The sequence below is a fragment of the Geotrypetes seraphini genome, chromosome 2 (genome assembly GCF_902459505.1).
Source record: "Geotrypetes seraphini chromosome 2, aGeoSer1.1, whole genome shotgun sequence".
Taxonomy (NCBI): domain Eukaryota; kingdom Metazoa; phylum Chordata; class Amphibia; order Gymnophiona; family Dermophiidae; genus Geotrypetes; species Geotrypetes seraphini.
Window position 1 is genome coordinate 367,817,335 of NC_047085.1, and position 23,497 is coordinate 367,840,831.

Consider the following 23,497-nt stretch of genomic DNA (forward strand, 5'->3'; position numbering starts at 1 on the left):
AGTGATATGTGCTTCTTTTTTTTCTAAAAATTTCCCTGCAGGTGCCTAGTAGATTTCGAGAACAATTATGATTTTTTTTTTTAATTCTACTCAAATGGAGACTCTCATAGTACATAAACCCCTTCAAGATAATCCCCTTTCTTTACAAAGCTGCGCTAGCGTTTTTAGTGCCGGCTGTGGCGGTAACAGCTCCGATGATCATAGAATTCCTATGAGGGTCTGAGCTGTTACCACCGCGGCCAGCATTAAAAAACAGTAGCGCGGCTTTGTTAAGGAGGGGGGAATGTAAGAAATGCAATTGTTACTCCCTGTTTGTTATGTATGAATGTGGATTAGGAATAATAGTTCTAATATTGATGAACCTCTATCTGTATGATAAATACTTAAAATAAATCTCTTAAATTTGTCGAGTATTCTCCTTAATGTGGGCTTTAAGTATGTTTATGTTCTAGTGATATGGCTGAAATTGGCTTTTTCTTTATATCGTATATATTTGCAAGAATATGATATACCATAATTTCAATACAAAAAGAAATATAAAAATATATGAAACTAAGAGCTCCTTTTATCAAGGTGCGCTACGGGGGTTAGCGCGTCAGGCATTTCATCACGCGCTAACCCCCGCGGCAAGCCTAAAAACTAATGCCTCATCAATGGAGGCGTTAGCAACTAGCGCGGCAGGCAGTTGAAAGCGCGGTATTCCGTGCATTAACCGCCTACTGCACCTTGATAAAAGGAGCCCTAAGGGGCCCTTTTACTAAGCTGCGTTAGGCGCTAACGCTTGCCTACAGCAGCTTAAAATGGTATACCATGGGCCATGCTCAGACATCCTGCAGTAATTGCCAATTTAGCACATGCTAACCATGCTCTAAAAAAATTTTAAAATTTTTTAGTGCAACTGCATTCCCAAGTGCTACCGTGCAAGCCCTTACCATCTACAAAATGGGCAGCAGCAAGCACTTATGTGGTAGTATAAATTTATAATTACACTCCTCATAAGACCCACATATAATAACAGTAAGGGCTCCTTTTATGTAATGTAATGTAATTTATTTCTTATATACCGCTACATCCGTTAGGTTCTAAGCGGTTTTATCAAGGTGCGCTACGGGGGTTAGCACGTCAGGCATTTCATCACGCGCTAACCCCTGCGGCAAGCCTAAAAACTAACACCTCGTCAATGGAGGCGTTAGCGACTAGCGCGGCAGGCGGTTGAACGCGCGTTAACCGCCTACCGCATCTTGATAAAAGGAGCCCTAAGTGTCTTTAAAGAGAGGGAAAGGGTCTTAGAAATCTGCTCAGAGCCATCACTCAAATTCTAAACTTACAATTGCACAAATAACATATTATGCAGATGTCAGCACCAAATTTATGGTCGTTACGTTCTTGATCAGTTTAAGAATCATGATCAGAATCACATCTGCATAATGTGTTATTTGAGCAATTGTAAGTTTAGAATTTGAGTGATGAATGAGGGGCTTTTCAGGGTCAGGGATTGAAATCTGGAACCGATAAGTCTCAGTTCTTTTGAACATTGATAGTTCTTAGCAGATTTCTGAGACCCTTTTCTTCTTGTTGGGAGTGCATTTGTGAATTTAAGGATACACCAGTTCCATCTTTGTTTAGTAATATCAATGGCAACATTAGTGCATGGTTATTAATACAAAAAAAAATACAAAAAGGCCATTTTTACAGCTGCGGTAATGACTTTAGCGCGTGGGGAAAGAACTGCATAAGTTCTCACTAAGGCCTCTTTTTGCCACAGCATAGTTAGCATAGATCCTTTTTCTGGGTAGTGACGCCTAATATGGAACTTAGAATAACGTATTAAAATTAGATTTTACATTATTTTCCACTTTGCGGCATTATTTATTTATTTATTTTGTTTTCTCCAAAGAGCACAAAACGGGTTATAGATTAAACATATATAATATACAGTTAACAAGATATAATTTGCACTGAATTAATTCTAATTTGACACATACCAGGGATCTAATACCAATATAAATAATATGCGGTTTACAGGATAAATTTGACATAGTTACAGTGCATTAGGGGTATGCAGACAAAAAATTCATTTTTTTTTCTTTTTTCTCGTGCTGTTTAAGGGTTGTTTTTTTTTTCATTTTGGGGCCCTTTTATAAAGCCACGGTAAATGTCCGCAAAGATTTGAAGAGGTGAGGTGAAGTGAAGTGCTGGGTGGTGGTGGGGTACACGGCAATCCGTTATGGTGCTGGGGCCCCCTCCCCAGGTGCAAACTTCCCTCGCTACGGCACTGACCCTGACAGTATTACTTTCTACCTTCTCAACACTAGCATGCTAATAATAAGAGGGACAATAGTCAGTATTTTGTTGATCACCACCGGTGTTAAACCTGAAAATTCAATGCAAGGCCATTTTCTGAGTTTGCAGAGCCAGCTAACACCTACCTGATTAAGTATGATATTCAGCACTTAAGTTGCTATGACACACCACATAAAGATAAGACAGACTTTTATGCAGGCCTTTGCAGTTACCCTGGCCACCAGTTAAGTACTAAATATTGACATTTAACTGGCCTAATGCCAACTCCACACCTAGAATGCCGCTCTGTTATTGTATAAAGGGGGGGGGGGGCGGTATATTAAATAAAACAAACCATAAACCCCCCAGAATAGCTGGTTTTCAGTTCAAGCATTAACCAGATATTTTCAGCGGTGGTAACCAGTTAAGTGCCACTGAAAATTAGCAGTTAGCCCGATTAGGTAATTTACAGTAGGTAATTTAATTAGCCAGGATCCATTTCTGGTTTGAATATCAACCCAAAGATCTTCAAGTCCCTTTTCTGCTACAAAAGTATTGATATCTGATTGTTCTGCTAGAACAGGGGTCTGCAACCTTTAAGACATAAAGAGCCACTTGGACCCGTTTTCGAAAAGAAAAAAAACTTGGAGCCGCAAAACCATTATAAAACAAATCTAACACTGCATATATTGTTTCTTATCTTAATGCTATATACAGGATCATGCAGTTAGCTGTCAATCTGAAGAAAAAAAGGACTTTTTCACTTAACAATGTAAAATATATTTTTGCACATTAATAGCTAAAAATCACAGATCACCACCATTACTGGGCCAATAAGCCCCCCATATAATGTGCCAGTAGCCACAGGCCCCCCTATAATATGCCAGTAGCCAATAGGAGCCCCCACAATATGCTAGTAGCCATAGCTCCCCCCTACATTGTGCTAGGAGTCATAGTCCCCCCTATAATGTGCCAGAGTCCAGGCCCCACATATAATTAGCCACAATAGTAGGTTTTAGCACAGGGAGTTACGCTGAATGCCTCGCGCTGCTCTCAATGCTCATAGACTCCCTGCGCTAAAAAACGATATTGCGGTTTAGTAAAAGGGAGCCATAGTGCAAAATATAGATAGCAGATATAAATTCTCAAAACAGACACATTTTGATCACTAAATTGAAAATAAAATCATTTTCCCTACCTTTGCTGTTTGGTGATTTCATGAGTCTCTGGTTGCACTTTCTTCTTCTGACTGTGCATCCAGTCTTTCTTCCTTTCTTTCAGCCTCCTGTATGTTTCCTCTCCTCCAGACCTCATTCTCTCCCCCAACTTTTTCTTTCTGTCTCCCTGTTCCCCCTTCTTTCTGTCTCTGTCTGCCCCCTTTCTTTCTTTCTCCATGCCCTCCCCCAAGCCACTCGGTTTGCTGCCACCGCCATCGGGGAATAGCCCCCAAGCCACCGCCATCATAAGCTTTCCCTGCAGAAGCGTCGCGCTGACCAGCATTCCGCTCCCTGACGTCAATTCTGACAAAGGAGGGGAAGTTCCGGGCCAACAAGGCATTTCTCCTCATTCCATCCAGCCTGAGCCCCATCTCTCCTTGATCCAGCATTTCCCTTCTGTGTTTGTCAGAATTACCATTCCACCTATTTTCCAGCATCACCCTTCTTTGTGTCCATCTCACTATATCCCTATCTCACCACTTTTTCAGAATCTTCATTTGTCTCTGTCCTTGTCTTTACCCCATGTTCACCATTTGCCCTTTCAATGTCTTTATCTCCCCCCCACACACACTTTTTCAGCATTACTTCTATGTCTCTATTTCACCTCCTCTTCATGTCCCCTCTGTATCTCTATCCTTATTCAGTAGGTCCTGCTTACCCTTTCTCTTCTTTGTGTCACTATCTCCATTTTCAGCTTTCCCCCCCCCTTTTCCTTTGTTACTGCACCCTGTAGCTAGAATCTTTCCACCCTCCCTCCACTCCGGCCCAGCCCAGTATGAAATATTTCCTTTTGTTTCCCTCCCCTCTCTCTTTCTCTCTCTCTTCTCCTCCCTCACCCACGAGTCCTGCATCTGGCCCTCTCCCTTCTACCTGCACCTGGCAACATCCCCCTGCTCCGCGGCTCTCTTCAGCAACGCGTCAGCAGCGGTGATCAAGACAAGCTGCCGACATCGAGGCCTTCCCTCTGCGAGTCTCGCCTTTGTGGAAAAAGAAGTTGAAACAAGCGGGACTCGCAGAGGGTAGGCCCCGATGTCAGAAGCTTGTGTCGATCGCTGCTGCTGCACGAGAGAGACTCCCACGGGGATGAAAACAGCCTACCTAAATTCTGGCGATGCAGGCATGCAGCTTACAAGTCCGGCGTCGCGGCGGGAAATATCCATGCTGAGCAGTGAGCTCAGCACATACACAGATGAAAGCCTTGCTTGCTGATTAGTCCGGCGGCACGTCATCCTCCGCGCCTCCCATTCTTCAGGAGCGCGCCGCAGCCACTGAAAGACTCCGGCCCGCGTGACACACTACCGGAGCCGCGGCAAAGGTGAAAAAGAGCCGCATGCGGCTCTGGAGCCGCGGGTTGCCGACCCCCGTGCTAGAAATTCCTCCCATGAGGATTCCTTATAATGTGCATTTGCCAAAACCAGCCCTATATCCTTTTCAGCCTGGGACAAGGTACATCTGCTAATGGTCTCCTGTCTCCTACCATGCACTGGCACTTTCTTTTGTTCCTTTGTGGAGATGGCAGCAGACTTTTTCTTTTTACAGCTGTACTGGAAACTGAAGCTCTCTGTACTTTCCCCTTAAAGAAATGCCTCTATAGCTTGATTAATGGATTACAAGGGGGTTTTGATGAATGGTATCCTGTCTCTACCTATGTGTCCTCTTAGTCGGCATTCTCATTGGGTTCTTTTTCTGTGTAGCCAAAGGGTGAGTTTTTACAAGTCTCATCTTTCTGCTTTTGATAAAGATACACAGTCTTTTCTCTTCTATTACTCTCAGTTCCTGACTTACTTCTAATGATTAGGCAGACAAAGTAGCCCTACAGCCTTCCAGTCACAGGTATAACGAATGAAAAAGTTTTAAAGCTCACTTTTTTGTTGCTTATGAAACAGATATGTCAGAATAACAGATCTCTGTCCCCTGCTATTTTTATTCTCGGTCTCTGATTAACTACTAGTGACTTACAGATAGATGTAAGAAGAAGATGGAAAGACAAAAGAAAACCTGCCAAAGATCTTTCTGTGATTAAGGAACATTATCAAACCTATAACCTGGCACACAAAATGCTAAGGAATCCGATTTTATTCATTCATTCTCATGAGTGGTAGCCTGTAAAATGATTTGAAGTTGCGACTAGATTTCCTTCTCCTAATCTTAAACCTCATGATCCTTCATGGCCTGCTCCTGTAGTTCAATAATGTGCTTTACTGTCTCCCAGTCTAGCAGCACACTTTATTTGTCTCTGGAGGGGTTTCCCAGAGTTGTCTGTATAATCCAGTGTATCGCAAACTGTGTGCCGCAGCGCACTAGGATGCTTCCTGAGATTTCAGGCGTTCCACAAGATGCTGGGGAGGAGAAGAGGTGCCAGTGCCAGCTGACTTCCTACAGGACATGCCTCTCGCAGCAAGAGGCACTTCCTGTAAGCAATTAGTTGGTAGCAGCACCTCTCCTTCTCTCTGCGTGCCTTCCAAGCCGGCACCTTCCACTGGCAGCTCAGGGCCCGTCTGGAGGGCCTTCACGCATGCACCCACTTCCAACATGATGACGTCATGCATGCACATGATGTCATAACATCGACATCCGCGTGCTTCCAGATGCCTCGAGCCGCGGCCACTACGTTTAGAGTGTCACGGCTCAACAATGTTTGCGAGACACTGGTATAATCTCTAGCAATCACTCAAGATCAACCTGCAACTAACCAAAATTCAATCTCAAGGTTCCAAGTTGAACTTGGTCTATCTCAGTCAGTTCACTCATAGTTGGTGGGGAAAAATATACCGTATTTTTCGCTCCATAAGATGCACTTTTTCCACCCCAAAAAGTGGGTGGAAAAAAGGGTGCGTCCTATGGAGTGAATACCCAAACCACCACCACCACCCCCCGGTTACTTTATTTTAATTTTGGTGCCCTCCCTCGCTGGACGCAGCTACCTCTCTAGTGGCAGAGTGGCACAAAAGGCTGCCTGCCTGGTCAGCTGATGTGGCTGCCTCCTCTTCCCTTCTGTAGCGGCAGAGTGGCGCACAAGCTTGCCCGCCTAGACCTACGTTGCTTCCCTTCTCAAGGGAAATGGCGCAGAACCAGGCAGGTAGCCTTGTGCACCGCTCTGCTGCTACAGAAGGGAAGAGGAGGCAGCCACGTCAGCCGACCAGGCAGGCAGCCTTGCATGCCGCTCTGCCGCAGAAGACAGCAAGTCCTTCTTCCCACACAAGCAGCAGCCATCGGAACTGGACTCCACTGGGAGTCAGCATGGCGGCGCGGCCCTGACAAGAGCGAGCGGCTACGGCAACAACAACAGTGGCGGCTGGTTCTGGCCTCCCACTCTCCTCCCTCCCTTCCCCCATGGCAGTGCTGGACGGCACATCTGGGCCTCAGCTGCCTCCAATGCCGTTCCTCTGACTCCCTTCGCGTTCGGGCAGGACATGGAGGAATGGGCCCATCAAGCTGTGCTGGAGGAACTATAAGGTACGGGGAAGAGGTTAGAGTGGGACACTATGGTGGGTGGGTGGAATGCTCTGCCTGCCTCGGGGTGGGGGTGAGGAGTACAGGAGGAAGGAAATGAAGCTTAACATGGGGAGGGAAAGAGACAGAGCAAAGAAATGCTGAAGGAGGAGGGAGCATAGGGACAGGGACATGGAATTATGCTGGAAATGGGAGGAATAAAGATACAGAGATGTGATACTTAATGGAAGGGGAGAAAATGGTACACATGGATAGTGAAGAAGAGAAGAAAGATTATACACTTTGGGGGGGCCTGCCTGCCTGCCTCCTTGCTTGCCTCAGAGTGGGGGCCCTGCCTGTCAGTAGGCCACTAGGCCTGCCTGCCCTGTCCCTGCCTACCACTAGACCACCAGAAGGGGGACAGGGTACAGAGCCTGGCAGGGAGGGGGGCAGGGTGCAGACCCTGGCAGGGAGAATTTGATTCAGAATGATTTTTTTCTTGTTTTCCTCCTGTACATCTAGGGTGCATTTTATGGAGCGAAAAATGTGGTAGTTTTCATCTTACACTCAGCCCTTGGTTCTCTCATACCTTGTTTTCCCAAAAATAAGACCTATCCCGAAAATAAGCCCTAGCTTGATTTTTAAAGATGCTCCTAATATAAGTCCTACCCCAAAAATAAGCCCTAGTTAAGATCGATCCCCGAAGTCCCCCCAAATGTACCCGACACTCCCTGACTCCATCCCTGACACTAATGCAGCCCGATTTGCTGAAAAAAATCAGACTTGTTGATTCAGCAACCTCCACCACTACTGCTTTAGGAAGCCTCAGAGCGGAGGTATGTCGGACTCAGGGTGGGAGGGTTGGTGGGGTTTTGCTGCACAAGGGGATGGGTGAGAGGGGGGAAATGATGCTTCACCTGGGGGGGTTGGAGAAAGAAAAGAGGAAGAATTGGGGTACAGGAGAGGAAGGAAGAGATGATTGTTGTACATGAAAAAAAATAAGACATCCCCGAAAATAAACCCTAGTGCGTTTTTTGGACCCAAAATTAATATCAATTGAGTTCCTTATATTCAACTTGATGTATTTTATCTGTTCTATGTATTACTTCTTTCCCTGCCATGCCGGTACTTCTTGCATTATATTGTAAACTAGTCTTTAAGCCCATTACATTAACGGGAGCTAGAATAGATGTGTGTGTCTGTCTTTCTTTCTTTCTCTCTCTCCCCTTGGCCACTGTCTGTCTGTCTGTTTATTTGTTTTTCTCTCCTTGGACACTGGCTGTCTCTCCTTGGACGCTGCCTGAATGTCTTCCTTTCTGTCTGTCTCAATGGCCCCCTGTGTGTCATTCTTTGTGTCTGTGTCCTTGTGTCATTCCCCCGCCCCCCCCCAGAGCTAAGCTGTCTGCTTCCAGCATACCCCTTTCCCTCTCCCTGACCCCCTTGTGTCTTCCCCCTCCCCCCCGAGCAAAGCTGTCTACCCCCCAGCACACCTCTCCAACAAAAGCATCCCCCTGTACCTGCAGCACTGGCACGACACTCTTCAGCCAATCGTGAGTGCTCAGAGCGCGACAGGGAGCGGGGCCTGCAGCTTCTTTGGCGTCGGTGAGGAAGAGAGGTTGGCCCAACTCTCCGCTATCTGCAGTCAGCACAACCCTCCCACAGAACAGCCGCCTTTCCTGCCTGCTCCATGGCCCTTCTTTTTCCTCTTCCCCTCCCTCCAGTCACCGCTGCCATTCCTATTTAAAACGGCCTGCTGAGGTTCGCGGCCGGCTGTAGCGAACCTCGCAGGCCGCTGTTCACCTCAGTAGCATGTTCCCTCTGACGCGATCGCGTCAGAGGGAACGTGCTACCACGTGGAGAGCGGCCTGTGAGGTTCGCTACAGCCGGCCGCGAACCTCAGCAGGCTGTTTTAAATAGGAATGGCAGCGGTGACTGGAGGGAGGGGAAGAACAGGAGCGGTAGCGGTTGTCGCCGGAGGGGGTGAGTCGGAATGGCAGCGGTGACTGGAGGGAGGGGAAGAACAGGAGTGGTAGCGGTTGTCGCGGGAGGGGGTGAGTCGGAATGGCAGCGGTGACTGGAGGGAGGGGAAGAACAGAAGCGGTAGCGGTTGTTGCGGGAGGGGGTGAGTCGGCGACGTGCAGACCGCTGTGAACAGGAGCGGCAGCGGCGGCAGGACCATGAGCCCTCCTCCTGTCATCCGCTGCCAGAGCCGCTCCTGTCTCCTGATGCAGCTCTCAAGCTGCGGCCAAGGCTGGGGACTCGTGCATGCGCACTCCTGCGGCCACAGACCTACACCGCACAGAACACGCAAATAGGAGTGCGCATGTGCGGCTAGCTCTTTATTATATTAGATGCTTTCTGTCTTTATCTGTTTTTACGTCCATTATTCTAATTTGTATTTTATTTGTATACCATGTATTAGCTCACCTTGTTGTGAACCGCCTAGAACTTTTTCGGTATAGCGGTATATAAGAATAAAATTAGTAGTAGTAGTAGTAGACATGTTGAATGATACAGTTAAAATTTCACAAATGGACCATACTTGACCTAGATCTAACCTTTACTCTATTTTTTGTTCTCTTTCAGGCAGAGCAGCTAATTACCCTTTGGATTCTATTTATTGTCACAATTGTTGGTAATTCTATTGTGCTGTTCTTAACCTGGAAAGAAAGAAAGAGGAAGTCCCGCATGACCTTCTTTGTTACCCAGTTGGCAATCACAGGTAATGGAGGTAGAATTTTGTTTGACTATATATACTCTTTTTTGGGGGGTCTTTGGAGGATAAAAACTGTAAATATTCAGATAAAGAGTGCAGCAAAATCAGAGATTTGGGAGGTATTTGGACAAAAAAAGACAGCCATCATGATTTGAAACTATATGAGGTCAGTTATAAGATTGCAACTATATGTTCTCGACTCTTTCATACTCTTATGAGAGCAAATAGGAAGCTGTAAAAGTACTGGAGAGGAGTGTGGGGGGGGGGATTGGCACCCCTGACCTTCAGAGGATGGAAGAAGTGCCTTTAACTGTTGAGCCACAGTTGCATCTTTTTAGTCGGGGGTTCCTACCATGAGAGCTTAGGAGATCCTAGCCATGTGAAGATCTAAATAAGTTTGCCTTGAAATGGCAGAGTGTTGATGAAAATGCCAAAGCCTACCATCCAATACTCTCTTATGAGAGCAAATAGGAAACTGTAAAAGTACTGGAGATGAAGGGTGATTTGAACCCCTGACTTTTGGACAATGAAAATAGTGCTTTAAACCACTGAACTAGAGCTGCTTTCTTTCAGGTGCCTCTGATATTATACCTAAGGGGATGATACCTTAGCAGATTCCTAAGGTATCATATCATAGGGCAGTCTGTGGCTCAATGGGTAAAAACCCAATTCCCATCTTCCAAAGATTTGAATCCCAACCAGCTCTCCCAGCACATGTTCTTATTTTAATTGTATATTCATATCCAAACAGTATCATATAGATCTTTAATTCATTTAAGCAAGGTCCTCAATAGTGCCAGTATTAGCCAATGTTTTCAATGGCTATAATACTTTCGGCACTGGCCTCCTCATTAGACCCACAGTTGATTGTTTTTTAATTATTTTAATTATTATTTTTTCTCTGTTTCTTTACAAAAGTGCTTCATTTGTTAAAGTGCTTTCTTTGTATTAAAGTGCTGTGCTCAATAATTTATTCTCATAATATGAAGCTAAAAGAGCTAAAAGCTTATCTTTTTGCTTCGTTATTCATATCAGGAAGGGATCTGTCATTCGACATGTTTCGCCAAAAGGCTGTATCAAGAAAAGTCTCCTGCAATATAAATAAACTAAAATGAATTTCTATTCATACATAGAAAACTTATTTTAGGGATATATCATCAAAATTCTATTACTAAAATAAATAATTACCCCTTATCATATTGTTCTGGACCATCCTGATCTGCTAGTTTCATTAGAACAAAGATGGCCGCGGCGTTCTTTAGTGCTGTATTTAACTCTCCCACTCTACTGATGTCAGAGATACAGAATAGCGAATCAGAACTCAAACTAGGGACATCCACTCTATTTCCTGGTTTAACCCAAAAGGTTCTACTGTATTTAAAACAAAGATTCATCGTTGTTCACTGTAATTTAATCTACGTTCATAATAGTCTCCCTCCCACCCTTCTTTTATATGGTCTATTATGCACCATTGAATGTCCTCAACTTTATGAGCACACCGCTGCCAGTGTTGGGCCAGTGGTGCCTCCAGCACTTCATTCAGAATTCTAGATTTGCGTTTGTTGAGCCTGATGTTCAATGGACGGCTCATTTTCCCCACATAAATCAATCTACATGGACATATAGTATACACTACATTATAAGATTTACATGTTGTGTGTATTCTAGACTTTATAACAATATCCCGATCAGGGGTTGCCACTCATTACCCTCAATGGTTTTATCACACCACTGGCAGTTACCACATTTCACATGATTTCTATTATTCTCATTCTCCATTACCCCTTCATTATATCTATATTTAGCCAGGCATTATCCCAGATTCTTCAACCTGTTAAGGGCTATCATAGGGAATTCCTCGAATAAGTCAACTCGTATGTAATACATGCCAGTGTTTTTTCATACTGTTCACCAGATTGTTAGATCCATCATAAAACGGCATCACACATACCATTTTATCCTGTTCTTGTTGTATCTGTTCAGCATGAGTTTGTGTCAGCAATAACTCTCGATTGGCATATTTAGCTCTAAGAAAAGCTTTTCGAATAGATTTTTTAGGATACCCTCTCTGCCTAATATGTGATTCTAAATTCTTAGCCTGAGCTAAAAAATCTTCCTCTTCCGTACATATTCTAAGTAATCTGAGAAATTGTCTGACAGGTAGATTAAATTTTAACCTTTAGGGGTGATGGCTATGAAATTGTAATAATGTATTTTTTTCAACTGGCTTGCAGAATAATGTTGTTTTAAGGCTATCTTGATCCCAAAAGATGGTAAGGTCCAAGAAATCTATTTTATAGTTGTCATATGTTAGAGTAAATTTTATTTGAGGATCCAACAAATTTAATCATTGAACAAATTATTTCATTGATTCCTGATAAGTTTTTATAGCTTCATATTATGAGAATAAATTATTGAACACAGCACTTTAATACAAAGAAAGCACTTTAACAAACGAAGCGCTTTTGTAAAGAAACAGAGAAAAAAATCATAATTTAAATAATTTAAAAACAATCAACTGCGGGTCTAATGAAGAGGCCAGTGCTGAAAGTATTATAGTCATTGAAAGCATCTGGCTAATACTGGCACTTCTGAGGACCTTGCTTAAATGAATTAAAGATTTATATGATACTGTTTGTATTTGAATATATGATTTGAATATATTATCAATACATTTGGAGTATGCATTACAGCTTATTTTAATTGTGGCATTGTATCCTCCAGGTGCACCTTGATGATCTCACAATGAGGTCACCATTGTGCAGCTGCATACCTCCATTTGCAATGAACTAGAAGCCATGCTAAGGTCTGTGTATCTGTTTTTACTGTTTTTAACCTTTTGCAAATGAAGTTATCTATGCAATATATACATTTTTTGTCATGTGCTTTGTATGCTGAATGCATCTCTTTCAAGAATGTGCTCATTGAAGTACTCTTTCGCCAGCAAAAAAGGGTAGCTGTATTTTTCATGTGCTATAATTAGCAAAAAACATTGCTGTTTGACCAGAAAACTAGTAGGTTTTACCTGCAATATCTTTGTATTAATGTGCCCTGTTCATGTGGTGCATTATTAAATGTGTTCTAAGCTTATGAAAGCAAAAATAAACCCCAGAAACATATTTAGCAGTTTCCAATGAAAATGTCCAAAGCCCACCTATGTCCCATCCACAGAACTCACGTCTATCTAAAGCCCAAACCATGCTGAAAAGTAGACCTGATTTTCATTCGCCTACAATGTAGGCATTAGATGGATGCACTAGGGCACTCAGTGATATGTAAATTAGTCAACAGATGTCCATATCGAAGCCTCTCCCATGCCACATCTACGCCATGCCCATGCCTATATAGTTAGGTGTAGCTTTTCCCAAAACATGTCCACAGAATTGTAGACGCACCTCAGAACTCGCATCCACATTCTTTGGATGTCCAACTGCCAATTATCGCTTGTTAAGACCCTTAAATTGTGGATGGGTGGAACTGGATGGGCCTGGGGGCAGGTCTAGGGGTACAAATTTTACTATAGTAAAATCTGGCAATCCTACATATTGTCATCAGCACTCACTGGGCAAAGGGTCCAGGAATACTGAGACAAGATTTGTAAACTTGCGAGCCGCGAGAGGCTGCACAAGAAAAAGAAGCACTGGCTTAGAATGAGGATTTTGCCACAAGTTAGGTAAGTTTTATAGAAAATCCGGACTGGATTTTATTGGTTGCATGGTATTAAACACAAAAACAAAAATAACCTTCTTGTCAGGATACCAATTTCAAATGCAATCTTCAAATCAAACTTAGTTTCAGTAACATATACTTTAAAGTCCAAAAGTCTCTCAGAAAAATAAAGGAGGGCTCTGTAATGCTGAGCCACAGTATTAAGTTCCTTTCAGGAGAAATGCAAACTAGCAGACAAACAGTGTCATTTCCTCCTTATAGGAGCCTATCCCAAGAGTCAATAGCACTACACTGTTCTTCTTCAGCAGGATGGAAAACTGCTGACCAGGTGGTGTGCTCCACGTGCTGAAATTTGCTACACAATGAGCCCACAATCCCACCTCAAAACGTGGGGCTAAATCCCCCACCACTCTGGTAAAAGACAAAACAAAACAGTCCAGTGTTCCCAAAGACAAAACAAATTGAAGTACCTTTTCCTTAGGCAGCCTTGGTATTTGTCTGGGAGACACATACCTCCATCGGTTGAACTTCAGAGCCAGGTTCACTTTCACATTCCATGGCTTGTGGAATTTCAATCAGTGCAGGAGATAAACCTGAATCAGCTTCCTCAATTTCCATTCCTTCAGGGCTTGGAAGTTCCTGCAGAGCTCCTAGTCCTGAGCTAGACTGCAAGAGCTGTTCTGGTGACCGGTCTCCTGCTCTCCAGTTTCCCCTCTGACTTCCCAACTGTTCAGTCCTACAGTTTAAGAGCTTCCAGCCCCGCCCAACCTTCCCAGGTGTAAAACATTTCAGAAGACTAGCCTTGGGAAGGTGTGGGTGAGGGGAACCCTGTAACTCTGCTCCTAAGCTCCCTCTGCTGGATTTAGAAGGAAAGTCGGGTAAGCAGGGAAAATGTTCTTTACTTTGAACATAATGAGAGTTACTTGCTCTAGGCATGGGCATTGAAGTAGGGCCAAACCTAGCAGGCTTCTCTCGCATACCACAATATGCGGTAAAAAGAATCAAGAGCAATTATATGTATTTTATACCACATTCACATCGTCTGAGTTTCTGGGAGAGGGGGAGGGAAAAACATCTTATACTAAAACTTAGCAAATAAAATGAATAATTACTGGTTTGTTGCCTTGAGAATGAATGTGACTGTTGGTCAGACTGGATGGATCACACAGGTCTTTATCTGCCGTCATTTACTATATAATAAAAGAGGAAGAGGCAAAAATCAGGACTGATGCTTTCCTCCTCAATTAATTTTCAGGCCATGAGCTCCTCTTCCTTCTAGATCTTGATCATTACACCCCCCCTCCCCCTTGTACTAAGCCGCAGTAGAGGTTTCTAGTGTGGCCAAGAGTGCTAAATGCTCCAACACTACTCAAATTCATAGAATTCCTATGAGCATCGGAGCATTAAAGCCTGGATTCTTTATAGGACGCCTATCCCAGGCATCCTATACAGAATCAGGCATACACCCGCCCAAACTAAACCCGATTCTGTAACTGATGTCCATGTTACAGACGCTGGTTACAGAACCAGGTTACTTTAGATGCAGCTGCTATACTTAAACACGGCAAGGGATCTCCCTGCTGCAATTAATATAGCAGCCGTGGATATGGCCGCCATTCTACCCTCTCCCCCACCCCCACCCTGACGATCGTGGCAGGAGAGTGTCCAACCCCTCTTGCTGAAAGACCCCCCACGATTGCTGGCAGGAAGGTGGCCCAGGCACCTAAGGCCCTAGGATCCTGTGGGCTGGGCTGGGCTGGGCTGGGGAGGGGCAGGCCCGCTGAGCGGATGGTGCGAGGACCCGTCCGGCCAACTTGCAGGTAAGCCCGAGAAGGGGTTCCGGGGTAGGGGGTTTCATTGGGAGGGGGTCTAGAAGGAGGGGTTGGGCACCCTCCTGCCAGCGATCTTCGTGGGCCCTTTGGGGGGGTCCAGCAGGAGGGGTTGGGCACTCTCCTGCTGGCAATCTTCGGGGGGGCCGTTGGGGGGGTCCGGCCTGCCTGCCATGATTGTCGGAGGGGTGGGGGGGATTGGTGACTGGCGGCCATATCCGTGACCGCTATACTAATCACGGCAGGGAGATCCCTTGCCGCGATTAAGTATAGAGGCCGTGTCTACTTACCATGTAGGCCAGCATTTTGCTGGCCTACATGGTAGCATCTCCCACTCTACTAGGGAGATGCATAGGGCCGCCTAGGTTCGCCTAAGGCTACTGCCTAGCCTTAGGTGAGCTTAGGAGGGCTTGAGGGCCTCCCTAGGCTTCCGGAGGCATCTTCAATGTAGGCGGCCTGCCTGGGGAGCATTTTTTTAGAAAACATGCCTCACAATTGGCTGATTAGACAGCTGTAGGACGACTACAGCTGCCTCCAATCGGGACACACTTTGCAGAATCCTGGCCCCAGTAGAAACCTCTACTACTACTTAGTATATGAGAGCCTAAGTGCAATAGTCTTTATCACCCCATCACCACTTCTCCCAGAGTAATCTGAGTAAATGAACTATTTGTCCATCCTCCACATAGGTAATCGTATCTCCTTTTGTTTCTTTAAAATAGTAACAATCTGAACCTATTGTTTTGCTTTGTCTGAAGCAGCTCCTTTGTACTCCCAGAAGCTGCTGTCCTAGAAAATCTTCTTCATGGTAAAGTTAGTTTTGGCAAAATTATAAAAGAACCGTGTGAGCGCTGCAGTGATCCAGTCTGACTTACACTGAGAAAAGTGAGACTGGTCTTTTAAAAGTGGCTGTTGCACTGAGAATTATAGCCAATGTTTAAGTCTGGAAGGAACTGTTAAGTTTGTCTAGACACGTTTGATAACAGAGAGATTGAAAATGGTGTACTGGAGCTAGCTTTCCTGTTTTTTCTCAAATTTAAATATGATTTTAAAGCTTCAAAATTGCTCTGAAAGGAAATAATGAAAGCAGTGCAGCAAATGTTGCAATTGTTCTTTGACCTACACTTAGGCTACTCTTCCGATTGTGAAAATAAAATATAGTTGAGTTTGCCTAATAAGAATAGGAGGCATTTATTGTATATACCTGGGCTTATGAGTATTGTATGCAGGTCTATAAGAACAGCAAAGTTTGTTACTAGAGTACATATCATAGGTAGCGGAACGCTTTTTTGTTTGGGGGGCCCAAATATTCCACCCCCAGACCCTGCCCAAGCTCTACCCCTGGCCACGCCCCTATAATAATAGTACTAATTGTAATGCCATTTTTTTCCATTCATTTTTCATAGATACACAGGCAATATAATCTTATTAAAAATACATAACGGTTAACCACAAAATTAAATTACACAATGCGCACTGTATGCTTCTCAACATTCATTTCTACCAGAACACACGATCTTGGTCACACATGAAGAACACAGATAAATGTTATGGAAATACAGGACCACAAACTAAAAGTTCATAGAATCTAAATTAATCAACATTCTTATTCATTCCCTAGTAATATCCAAGATCGATTACTGCAATGCCTTATTCAAAGGAATTATACAAAAAGAGATATATCACTTGCAGATCATTCAAAATGAATCCATTAAACTTATAATGAAAGCCAAGAAATTTGATTACGTCTCGCCTCTCTTAAAGAAAGCCCACTGGCTTCTAGTTGCTCATTGAATAACTTATAAAATATGCTTGTTAATATTCAAAACACTTCTTTCAAAGGCCCCAGTTTTCATCGACAAACTCCTTATCCCATATACCATCGCAAGATCACTTAGAACCATTGATCAGCATTTATTGACTGTCCCCTCCCTTAAAATCATCAATACCCGCAAGCAATACATCTTTTCTGTCACGGCTCCATAAACCTGGAGCTCTCTGCCCAGTCATTTAAGAGAAGAGTGCTTCCTGGATAGATTCAAAAGTAACCTAAAATGCTTTCTTTTTAAGGATGCTTTTAAGTCAAGATCTCAGTTGCTAATTTGAGTTTTCGCTTCTCCGCTAACCACACGCTAAACGAAAAATACTAATGCAAGCTCTATGGAGGCATTAGCGTTTAGCGCATACAGTATTGTAGCATGCACTAAGCGCATGCTAAAACCGCTAGCACACCTTTTATCTTTTTTCTTTTATCGCAATATCCTTTATCCCTCTTTTATTTCCCGTTATCTCCCTTTGGATTTTGCTTTTCCCTACTCACCCATCCTGATGTTTTTCCCTTCATTGTTTCTCTTTCCTATTTATTATTGTATTATCTACCCTCATCCCTCTTTATAGGTCCAGTAAGTCTTGTACGTCATTTGTAGATCTGTCATTTTGTTCCCCTTGATTGTTGTAAATCTTTTAAAAAAATGTCAATCGCTTAGAATTTGGATTAAGCGATCAATCAAATTTTAAATAAACATGAAACTTGTAATATTGTAACTGGGCGTGGCAGGGACCACATTCAGGACACACAAACTTCAGCTGAGTGAAGACGAGGTATTTGGTAGCTTGGTGTAACTATAAGAAAAAGTTCAAAAATAGTCCAAAACTCAAATAAGCAATAAATGTAGCATTTATTCAGTTCATCATATAGTCATCTTAAATGAAGAAATAGTTTTTTTTCTGCTGAGTTTTGTGTCAAAACTATCCTCTTTTTGTTTAAGGATCCTTTGTGTTTATCCCATGCATTTCTGAACTCCATCACTGTTTTTGCCTCCATCACTTCCACAGGTAGATGGTGCTTGACACTTTACTAAATTATTTGAACAGTTTCTTGAGCAGGGGTAGTAGTAAGTTGGTACTCCAGTTTGATTTGAGTAGTGCCTTCGATCTAGTAGACTATTTTAAATTGTTGGAATCCTTGGATGCTCTAGGAATCCACGGTAAAGTTCTCTCATGGTTCAAAGGATTTCTTGAATCTATACTATATCAGGTTAGATTTAATGATACATCTTTTGTTACTTGGAAAAACCCCTATGGAGGCCCATAGGGCTCACCATTCTCTCCTACACTTTTTAATGTGTATCTCTCCTCACATACTCGAGTAACTTGGGTTTAAAGCTGTTCAGCTATGCTGATGATATTATGATAGTCATTCTATGTTGTACAGCATTATCCAAAAGTGCTCAACTTATCGAGTCCGTGTTGAATCTGATGTATTCTTGGATGCAGGAATTTAAACTGAAATTGAACGAAGACAAAACTAAATTTTTTTTTGTCTCCTCACAAAAGATCCTATATGAACCAACAATTAAGATCAAATTCAATGTTATATACACTAAGTCCAACAATTAAAATATTGGGAGTTGTGCTTGATCAGTACCTGACCATGAAGAACCAGATTGATGCAATGGTCCAAAAGGGATATTACACTTTATGGAAATTGTGCACTATTAGATCCTATTTCGAAGCTGCTGCTTTCAAAATTCTAGTCCAGTCATTATTTTTGAGTCTACTGGATTACTGCAACATTGTTTATTTGATGAGTACTAAGAAAAATATGGCCAGATTGACGTTGGTTCAGAACACAGCAGTGAGATTGATTTATGGTCTGAAGAAATATGACCACGTGACACCCTATTACCATGAGTTGCATTGGCTTCCTGTTGAGACCCGGGTGATCATTAAGTTGGGATGCTTATATTATAAAGCTGAAACAAAAAATTAGAAGTGGCACTATTCAGATTAGCAGAGGTGATTCAAAACACAATTAATGCACATATTAACTTAAGTGCTCAGAGAATTGGTTGTCAGACTGCAGGACGAACCCGCATGGTGGAGCATTTGAAGTAGTGATCTCCAATCATAGCACATTGATACATGATGTATATATATTAAAAAAAAAAAAAAACCATGCAAATCAAAAAAGTAATATAAACTTATCTGAGGAGTGAGCTGTAAGGGGTTCAGAAACACGATTTAGGTTATGACACATTTTGTCAAGGCTGTATCAAAGAACCCATACTGCAGTGCTCAGATGTAATTCTGCTGCGCACAGCCACACATTTCTTCATATACTGTATTTTTCTCTCCATAAGACACACCCGAGCATAAGACACACCCTAGATTTAGAGGAGGAAAAGAAGAAAAAAAAAACATTCTGAACAAAATTCTCCCTGCCAGGCTCTGCACCCTGTCCCCCCTTCCTGCCAAGCTCTGTACCCTGCCCCCCTCTGGTTAGTCCCAGCTGACTAACAATTTTTTATACACAACCTCGTACCTTTAATTTGTATTTATACCTGCCTATTAAAACATTTCTAGGCAGTTGACAAAACACTGAACTTCACTAGTACCGCCCAACATACAATTTACTTGAAAGAGAGCCCTAGTTCACCCCTCCCCCCACAAAAAATTCACACATTAATATTTAACAAAATACATGCTCAGTAAATGGTACTGAACTCACTGGTAACTTTCTGTCATCTGCTGTGGTAGTAGCACCATAGACTGCTTCTTTGGTGGTTTTTGACTCCTTATCTGGTGAAGCCAGGACACTGCTTGCCTTCTCCTATACATTGCCCTTGCTTAGCCTCAGGACTCTTCTTGTCTAAGAACACAGTGGGCAACGCTAGCTCCTCCTCCATGCTTCTAAAGATAGTGGGGGTCTCCACCTCTGACCCCTCCTCCCGGAAATCCATAATCCCCTGCCACAGTGACCCGAGCTCAGCCTCCATGCTTTGCGTCAGTCTGCAGCCCCGCCCTTCCCCCGGTACTTTTTTTCAAATTCCGGTGGCAGTGGTCCAGCGCAGTCTCGACAAGAGCTTTCCGCGCTCCTGCCTCGCTAGACAGCTGCTTCTCTTTTTGCCCTCCCTCATTAGACGGCTCCTTCTCTTTCTGCAAAGCGGCACTTAAAGCATGAGCACGAGCTTTTCATGCTCGTTCCTGGTCCCGTGCCGCTCATTGAATGGCTGTCATCGGTTCTTACGATTTGACAGCAGCCACTCAGTGAGTGGCATGGGACTAGGTTCGCGTGCAAAAAGCTCGTGCTCCTGCTTTATGTGCTGCTCTGTAGAAAGAGAAGCAGCCGTCCAGCGAGGGAGGGACAGGAGTGTGGAAAGCTCCTGCTGAGATTGCGCTGGACCACTGCCACCGGAATTTTTAAAAAGGTACTGGGGGGGGGGGTAAACTTGTATTCACTCCATAAGACACACCACGATTTCCACCCACATTTTGGGGGGAAAAAGTGTGTCTTATGGAGGAAAAATACAGCATTTGAGAGTTTCTCACTCCATTTGTGGGTTGTTCCTTAAAGGAATTTTCTTTCCTTGCAGTGTTCTAGGAGGTGCCCTGGGTCTAATAGTTGTAGGAACCTGGGCCAACTCACTGTGTTTGGCTTCTGTCTCCTGATACTGTGGGTGTTCCTTTAACCTCACAGGGTCTTCCCTGTTACAATATACACAAATGAAACCCTAAGATGCCAGATTCTGCATGCACTATACTACCAGAGAAATAGAAACAAATGCATTTCTTCCTGAACAGTGCAAAATATAGACAGCAGATATAAATTCTCATAACTGACAAATTTCAAACACTAATTTGTCCTTCCCAGTATCATCTCACAAGAACAAAATGGATTTATGACAGGTCGACTAGCATCTGATAATACTAGACTATTTACCCATATCATTGACCATGCCAACCACACTGATACGGCCCTATCCTTAGTTAAAATTCTTTACTCCAATCCGACTACAAGAATCCTCATTAATGGTCACTATTCAACTTCCTTTAAATCCACCAGAGGAACAAGACAAGGCTGTCCGTTGTCGCCATTATTATTTAATATCGCCTTAGAACCATTACTGATTGCGATAAGATCACATCCAAACATTCACGGTATTCATTGCGGAGGAGCAGAAATCAAGCTATCTGCCCACGCGGACGACGTCTTAATGTATGTTACGCCAGACTCACTCACGCAGATACTAAGTGTTATATCCTCATACTCCAACATCTCTGGATATAAATTGAACTTGACGAAGACTGAAATTCTTGCACTTAATTACCCAGATGCTCATGATGAGATTGTAAATCTTGGTCTTCAGTGGTCATCTACAAAGCTCAAATATCTTGGCATATATTTTGGTACAACTATAGAGGAGACGATTGTCTTCAATGCAACCTTCATCATGGAATCTATCCAATCTCTCACTTCTAGATGGTCGCTGATGCGCTTATCTTGGTGGGGGAGATTGAACACCATTAAAATAATGGTGACTCCTGTTGTGAACCATGTTCTGAGCATGTTACCTGTCTATTTGCCTCACCATGTTTATACAAAAATTGAATCTCACTTAACTAAATTTCTGTGGAATAACTCCCCGCCTAGAATTAGCTTAAAGAAACTGAAGGGTACAGTTTCTGAGGATGGAGTCAAATTCCCTGGCTATCTGATCTACAAATACCTGCATTATCTCTCTGGTCTCCTTTAGAACTGAAGGTCCTTGAGATAAGAGATATGCGTTCAGCCATATTTACCCATGATAGCAAACCTAACAAACGCAGAGAACCCACTTATTCCACTAAACTTGCTTTCCATGAGACAGACAAATTGGCTACAATCCGGTGGAAGGAAATTTCTCATATCTGCCTGTGGAATAATGCCAGCATTCTGATTCAAGGGAAACCTATTAATTGGCCACTTTGGCAGTCTATGGGTATTTGGTCCCTTAGTCAATTATACTGCGCTAATACATGGTTGCCTTTTACGATGATACAAGAGCGATTTCAACTGCCAGGCTCACAATATTTCCGTTGGCTGCAGCTCTGTCACGCCATAAAGGCCTCTCTCGACGTCTCTATACTCCAAGAAACCCAACCAACTTTAGCCTCCCTCAACTGCATAATTGGAGTCAAGCAACGTGGAAGAGCCGCTTACTGGTACCGCTACATAATCGACACCAAGTATCAAAGTTCTTCAGCCTTGCAAGAAATTTGGATGAAAGACACTGGCAGAGATATAGGTATACGTGAGTGGAAATTGCTCTGGCATGAGATGACTCATACTCTTCGTTCTAATAGTTTCTCTCAATCGGCATATTATCTTTTAAACCGGGCTTTCTGGACGCCTTATAAACTCAGTAAACTGCCCAATTCGACCACCAACTGCTGCTGGTCCTGCCTTACGGATGTGGGTACTCTTGACCACATGATCTTTGCATGTCCACCTATTAACCTTTACTGGCGTACGGTTTGGGGCACGATTAGCAAGGTCACACAGATAGATGAGGAAATTACTCTGGCTATTGTCATTTATGGGCAATATGGTTTACATGCGCCAGTTAACAAATGGGTTGCAAAACTGTTGAGATGTCTCCTACTTATTACGCTTAAAACCACTGTGAATTTATTTTTCTAATCATCTTTTCCCAGTCTCTGGTTGCACTTCCTTCTGTCTCTGTTTTCGGGAGCCTTCTTATCCATTTTCTGTTTTTCTCTCATTGTTCACTTTCTGCCCTACATCCATCTCTGTTTATCAGAAATACTGACTTCAATGAAAAACTGTCTCAAGAGTATGATCAGTTCATATGTAATGCACTCAGAGATATGAAACTCCAAAAGGGGGCTGGAAGCCACCCTTGCAGAAAGAATTCACCTTCCAGTCATTGCGACCTCATATATGTATCTGATCACTCTCTGAGACTGGATGGAAATATATGTGCAGCCCCCCTTTTGGAGTTTCATATTAACTGATCACTCTGTGGAGACAGTTTTTCACTGAAGACAGTCTTTCTGATAAACATTTTGGACTCTTTTCTGACTTTCATCTTTAAATTTATGATCCCTGTTTTTTTCTAAGGGAACTACATCCATCTTTGGCATTAACTTTTAATATTCAATTTTCTTCCATTTTTCTACTTTCTTCTCAAAATCTATCTACTTTTCCATGTCTTACCTTCCTTTCCCATCTATCCATGTGTACCATCTCCTCCCTCTTTCTTTTCCCCTATTCTCATCTATCCATAAGAAGCATTTCTTCTATCTTTCTTCCCTTCCACACCCATCACTGTTGTACCATCTCCTCCCTCAATCTCCCCTTCCCCTCCATCCCTATGCACCATCTCTTCCCTCCTATCTCTCCTGTGGTCTGACATCTCTGTCTTTCACCTTCCCCCCTCCTATGATCTGGCATCTTTCTCCTTTCTTTTTCACTGCCTGGAATTTCTCTCCTCTCCCATAGTCTGGCATCTCAATATCCTGCCCTCCCCTTTCCCATGGTCCAACATTGTTCTCTTTCCCATCCCCTC

General features: G+C 43.3%; 1 protein-coding gene across 1 annotated transcript in view; it reads left to right on the plus strand.

Annotated features, from left to right (window-relative positions):
- The window catches only part of NPSR1 (neuropeptide S receptor 1), a 271,780-nt gene that overhangs the window by 52,098 nt on the left and 196,185 nt on the right, over positions 1-23,497 (plus strand). Inside the window, exon 2 of the mRNA XM_033932853.1 lies at positions 9,519-9,654. Within this exon, the coding sequence (XP_033788744.1) occupies positions 9,519-9,654 (136 nt within the window). The remainder of the gene's footprint in view (positions 1-9,518; positions 9,655-23,497) is intronic.